The following is a 6,409-nucleotide window of genomic DNA, read 5'->3' as shown; positions in this document are numbered from 1 at the left end:
ACATTTGTATGTTCACAATCAACAAGAGCATAATCTTTTCTCGTACCGCACATGTGAGATCTCAATACATGTACGAGTATGTTTAGTTAAAATACCGGAGAAACTTGGCTGATGTGTCTATAAACTTGGCTTAACTAACTAAACGGTGAAAGGGGTGTATTCCAAACGATTCTTAAAGTTTAGGGGTGAAACTTGAACCAAGTAAGAGTTGAGGGTTGTAAACTGAACTTCAGAACAAATTTAGGGGGGTAAATTGGACTTCTCTCTTTCGAAATAGACGCTTCTGCAACATATGCCAATAATTTATTATATTGGGCATCACATAAATATGTGTGGCTAAATCACAAACAACAATCATGTGAAATTGGTTCCACAAATTTCACATCATTATCTACGGAATGTGGGACTATCTTTCTAAACTATTCATGTTCAAAGGATCATAGATGATTTTCTTTACAAGTTCTTATCAAGGGTTTTCTAGGTAATATCAAGATAAGATAATAAGTGATAGTTCTGTTTTCCCCGCCGATGTTTTTCAAAAGTATACACGGGATATTTATTATTCTAAACTACGGATTTGTTTCATATTGAGTTAACAAAGAACAGTAAAATATATATGTTGACTCCCTCCGTCTATAAAGATGTCTCAACTCTGTCAAAACTTCAATCTATCTAGATTGATTTTAGTATCTAGATACATCCAACTTTATCCAAAGTTGAGATATCCAGGGAGTACCATTTTCTCCTTATTTTTCTATTGGGGTCAAAGGAGGTTTAACAAAATATTCTACTCTACTCCTCATTTTTTTACCAGAAGATTTTCGGAGAATTTATCAAGAAGCAATGACTCTCATGCTTTCAAGTTGTGATTAGGGGAGTGTCGAGAATAATTAATGCCGGCGTTCGTGCATACACGTGGTTGCCGGCCCATGGGCCAGAATAATATCATCTCAAAACTAGAAATGCGTCCTTCAACGCGTTCTTGCATCACATGACATCAGGCTTTGGAGCGAATTGGAAATGCAGCAAGAGTCGGGCTTATTAATATGGGCAGTACACGACCCATGGGCTAGAGTAATATTAGCCCAAAACTCAGTTTGGCCATATATATCACAGTACAAATCATTTGCAGTCGTTTTTGGAGCGCAAACGTGCTTTACAGTACAAAATGTGTGCTTCCAGCAGATTCTATGCTTTCACCATGACCTTTTCCATTTTCCACGAGCCAATTTCTTATCTCTCCCGGGAAAGAAGCGAGCAGTTTCTCGTGTGAAAATCGGATGACCAGCTAACTGACAAAGTTGGTCTAGTCACACACCTACCATTCCAAGTTACTCTCACTGTGATTCATCAGAATTTGAGTGATGGTTAATATATACATACTTTTCTGTCATTTCTTCACTGTCATTTTCTCGTGTACGGAGTTACCTCAGTTAGACATCTGCGGTCATACATAGTTATGTCTTTTCATCTCTCACGTAAATGACACCAGGAATGTCAGTAGGCCAGTCTTCAAATCAATAGCCAAAAAGTTATAGGCCCAAACGTCAAAAGGGAAGCTAAAACTAAGAAAACCAGCTCACTAGAGTAATTAACAACTAAATAGCGGAGGTCTGAAATAAATAAATAAAAACTATGTGTCTGTTCACTATAAATCTCAAACTAGCTTGCCTCACACCACCGTAAGTAGAGAATAAGAATTTACTCCCAGGCAACATGATGCACCACGCTATAAATCGTACGGAGTGTACCAATGATTAGAGCAGTGATAAGTAATGGCAAGGTTAAGTTCCCGTATTTTTCAGATAAATACAGTAATCCATTTGATTATTGCCAGTTCATATGGTTTTCATAAATAATAGTGATGATTATAAGAGCAAGCTCAAACTGTTAAATATACATGGTCTCAAACTTCTCGCATAGTACAGACCTATAAGAGTCTACCCCACCCAAATAAAATCTACCCCTGATGCAGGCCAGTCTACATCGAGTGACACGGTAGTAGTACACAATTGAGAGTGACTGAAGAGACCCAGGGAGTCAATAGGTGACAATTTTTTTTTTTTTTTTGAAACGAGGCAAAAGACTTGCCATTTTTATTAATAAAGAAGAAGTACAGAATTTGACCAGTTTATTAGCGGGAAACCGGCCGAAAACCGAAACAAGTGCCCCGACGACCGTCATGGAGCACGACCGCCGCGGGGGCACAGAGCCACCCTGGCAACCCACACAAGATACACAGACCACCGAAGCGAGAAGTCGTCGCGGTTGCCCTTCAACGTCATCGTCATCACTCTTCAGCGACTCCGACTTCACCGAAGAACCAACCACCAAGACCTCGCCGAAGCGGCACCGTGAGGCTCAAGCCGGCCACCGCCAAACAAGTGACTCCTCGTGAAGAAACCGGCAGCTCCGACTCTGATGACGAGCTCTGAAGAGGATAAGCGCAAGACATGCGCCGAGGAAGATCACCGCCAGAGGGCCACCCTGCAGGTCATCGTACGCTGCTCAAATGAAGAAACCCGGCAAACCATAGCAGCTCCGACTCCACCGCAGGCGAAGCACAAGACGAAGAAGCTCGGACGCTCGTCGAAGCCAAGGTCTTGACGCTACCAGACCATCGCACACCACCGCCATCGTTGCCACACAAGCCACCACACGGACCTCACACATCGCCGGCCACCCGCCGCGATGCCGTACGAGTCCAGCCTCAGGAAAGCACGTTGGGGAACAAAGTCTTCAAGACGACGCCCCCAAGAGGGAAGCGACGTGGATCGACGCCGTCGTCCGGCCCTGCCACGGCCTAGGCTTTCACCCGAAAAACTATGCCCCGGGAGCGGAGGAGGTCGAAGGCTCCATGAAGGCCCCCAAGAGGATAGCGACATCCGCAGCTGCCACGCCATCAGCTTTCGCTCGGAGCAGCCGAACCTCCGCACTCCCACGTTGCCGAACGGAGATGAGGGAGACCCACAACGCCGCCGGCCTGCGAACCACTGGCACAAGCACATCCCACGCGGCGACGACGCCACACCACGAAGGACCACCAACCTCACCGCCGGAAGAAGCCGACGCTGCCGCGACGAGCAACCGGCAGCAACCGGCCGACCACCACCCGCAGAGGGAGAAGCAGGGGAGAGGGGCCGCCACCCCGCCCACCCTCGCCGGACAGCAGCTGTGAGCCGCCGCCGACGCCGCCACATCTGGGAGGAGCCAGAGCTCCGCCCGCCGCCGCGCTGCTTCGGACCACCGGGGGTGCGGATGGGGTCGCCGAGCCAGGCCGCCGCCACGCCGGCCGCAGGCCGAGCCAAGCCCGAGCAGGAGCCGGCTTGCCGCAGCACCGCCGCAGCGCGCAGACCACCCGCGCCCCCGAGCCGGCCCTCGTGGCCCAGATCCGGCCCGCCGCACACTGCCCCGCGCCGGAGGCCGTGCCCCCATCCCGCGCCACCACAAGCGGCACGAGCCGGCGCGGAGCAGGCTACCACGCCGCCCGCGCGCGGCCGCGACAGCCACGCCGCCACCAACACCGACGACCGGGGCCGCCGCCCCGGCCTACCGATTCTCCCGCGTGAGCCACGGCGAGAAGACCCCTGCCCACCTTTGGGGACGAGGGCTCCGCCGCCACCGCGGCGATGGCCGGCGGCAGCGGCGGCGAGGGGCTGCAGCGGCGGCGGGGAGCTCCTTGGCGGCGCTAGGGTTAGCTCCCGAGCCGCCCAGGTCGAGCGACGCGAGAGCCCGTGCTGATTATCTCAGTTGTCACTACTTCAGGTGACAAATATATGCATATGGTTTGTTTATTCTGCAAGTATATTTCAAAGCACTTGAATACAAAACAAAAGAGTAAATTCTTTGACTCAATTTCGCCGCAAATGAGTCTAACGGATGTACATAAAAATGAAGGTAAAAATGAAAGAATGCTTACAGGATTGTCCACGCGCAACCACAAAACGCAATTGCATCAAATGGCTCGAAGAATGAATTAGCTCAAGTTTTTGCAAGGAGCCAGTATGAACAAAACTGCTGCCAGCAGGATTCAGGGAAGATGCAATCTGCAGATCAGATCGTGCTGCCAATTAATTATTGCATAATGTGTACTACTAGTATACTACTATATTAGGACATGCAACAGTCATAGACGGAACTTCAAAATAAAACGACACACCTGATATAGTATAGAGAACAATAATATGATGTTGTGGTTGTTGCTAGTGTACTCTACTACAAACTTATTATGATTTTACCAAATATTTATCAAAAAAACCGGCTGATGCTGCCTACATAAATAAGAGAAAAAGATTTACCAGTATTTTACAGCACGTCCATATTTAGAAATCTCTGATGTACCATTACGGTGTTTTTTCTGAAAATGTTATTTCAGTCTGTACCTGCAAAAATCTTCTAGCCATTAATGGAAAGACATAATTTTGTATTTTATAAAGTAAAGTTAATTAACTCGAAGCTAAGACAACAGAATATGCAAGTGAAGTACTTATATATATCAAATGGAAACAGCGCATGGACCCATGGACCTACAGAACGGATAAGGGGACTTCACTAAAGTCCCTACGGTTCACCAAGACCAAGTTCAAGGATGAGGCCCGCAGCAAGTGCTGATGAACGCATGATGGAGATTCTAATCCAAGGGAAACAACAATTAGAAAGAAAGCAACCCAGATCACACCACCACAAATTAAACCGTATTTTATTACCATCACAGGCGGCCACCTTTTCCCGTGTCAATAATACACCTCATCTCTCCTGCCTGCCTTTTGAGCACATAAACCCACCGCCCTCGCCATCATCATGCCTAACCAAGTTTAGGCCCTAACCAAAGCTTCCCTCGCCCCCCTCACAGGAGAGCCCCCAAAGCTAGAAGAGGAGGAAAGATAGCGCCATGGGGAGAGCTCCGTGCTGCGACAAGGCAAGCGTGAAGAAGGGCCCATGGTCGCCGGAGGAGGACGCCACGCTGAAGTCCTACATCGAACAGAACGGCACCGGCGGCAACTGGATCGCCCTGCCGCAGAAGATTGGTATGTGCTTATCACACAATTTCCATGCACACGATGTAGCGATGCTGCCAGTAACTCTTGTAGTAACAGAAGGAAGCTAATTAGGTGTGTATGCTTGTTTGTCTGGTGCACAAGCAGGTCTGAAGAGGTGTGGCAAGAGCTGCCGCCTCCGGTGGCTCAACTACCTCCGGCCTAACATCAGGCACGGCGGGTTCTCGGAGGAGGAGGACAGGATCATCCTCGGCCTCTACATCAGCATAGGCAGCAGGTACTGGCACAGTTGATCTCGCCCATCCTGTCACTTGTATGATCAACTCAACTGTAGGATTAGCTGCAACCTGGTAGACAGGCACATGGGTGTAGTACAATCTATGATCTAAATTCTAAACAAGCCCTGCATGCTGTGGGTGTAGGTGGTCGATAATAGCGGCACAGCTGCCAGGGAGGACAGATAATGACATCAAGAACTACTGGAACACAAGGCTCAAGAAGAAGCTTTTCGGCAAGCAGTCCCGCAAGGACCAGAGGCAGCAGCAGTTCGCACGCCAGGTAGCAATTGGTGGGCAGAAGGAAGAAGGAACCAGGGACACAAACGGAACAAATGGCTTTGCTGCTGGTGCTTACAATTGGCACCAGCATGCCATGGCCATGCCAGTGCATCCGATGTCGGGATCAATAGGGAATGGTGATCGTATCGGAGAAGAAGTCGACGAGTCAATCCGGAAGCTTCTGTTTAAGCTAGGAGGAAGCTCATTTGCAGCCCTGCCACCTCCACCAATGTACGAGGAAACTCAAACCTTTGCGGTGCCATCTGTGCACACGGCTCCGCTCACCGAACGTGGCATCCAGTGTTCCGGCGTGCTACCGGCGCTAGAGCTTGATGAGAGCTTCCAGTTCAATCAGGTCAAGCTGGACGGGCTGGAATGCTTCTTCGGCATGGGAGACCAGAGCATGAGGTGGAATGAGGTGAGCCCCTTGGTTTGCCCTAACACTGCTGTGGCATCCAGCTCCCAAGGAATGCAGCAGTACTGCCATGTTGAGGAGCCGGTTGACCTTGGGATGCAGTAGCGGAATAGCTATTGGTCTTTGTTCTCATGTACATGCATGATTGTGGTGTAAATTTGTAGCATTCATGGGGAATGGTGAAAGATGAGAGGTTTGGATTAAGAGCAATAACTTAATGTCTCTCACCACTCCTAAATGAGAGATGCCTTGTTTTCAGGTATCTTCATCTGAGTCATGTCTTGAAATGTTTTTCCCCCACTGCCTTACAGAAATATTACAATTTTTATATTGTGTGGATTGTTACCTTAGTTCGTCTGGTCTGTATCTGGTATTTGCAGCGAGTTCTAACCCTAAAGGCTAGATATTTGTTTGTGTGTTCTCTAACCGCATTGACAGAG

The 6,409-nt window shown here is 48.7% G+C and overlaps 1 protein-coding gene across 1 annotated transcript; it reads left to right on the top strand.

Moving 5' to 3' along the window:
• The first annotated feature begins 4,891 nt into the window (after positions 1-4,891).
• Positions 4,892-6,074, top strand: LOC124700692 (transcription factor RAX3-like). Its single transcript, XM_047232778.1, has 3 exons — positions 4,892-5,027; positions 5,145-5,274; positions 5,420-6,074. The coding sequence occupies exons 1-3, from the start codon at positions 4,892-4,894 to the stop codon at positions 6,072-6,074; spliced, it is 921 nt and encodes a 306-aa protein (XP_047088734.1).
• Positions 6,075-6,409: the final 335 nt, after the last annotated feature.

This window comes from Lolium rigidum, chromosome 3 (genome assembly GCF_022539505.1).
Source record: "Lolium rigidum isolate FL_2022 chromosome 3, APGP_CSIRO_Lrig_0.1, whole genome shotgun sequence".
NCBI classification, from domain to species: domain Eukaryota; kingdom Viridiplantae; phylum Streptophyta; class Magnoliopsida; order Poales; family Poaceae; genus Lolium; species Lolium rigidum.
The sequence above is the reverse complement of the archived record's forward strand: the minus strand, read 5'-3'. Positions and strand labels throughout refer to the sequence as shown.

Coding starts and splice junctions, on each gene's coding strand:
- LOC124700692 (XM_047232778.1), top strand. CDS start 4,892: ATGGGGAGAGCTCCGTGCTGCGACAAGGCAAGCGTGAAGAAGGGCCCA. Junction 5,028..5,144: donor CGCCCTGCCGCAGAAGATTG/GTATGTGCTTAT, acceptor GTGCACAAGCAG/GTCTGAAGAGGTGTGGCAAG. Junction 5,275..5,419: donor TACATCAGCATAGGCAGCAG/GTACTGGCACAG, acceptor CTGTGGGTGTAG/GTGGTCGATAATAGCGGCAC.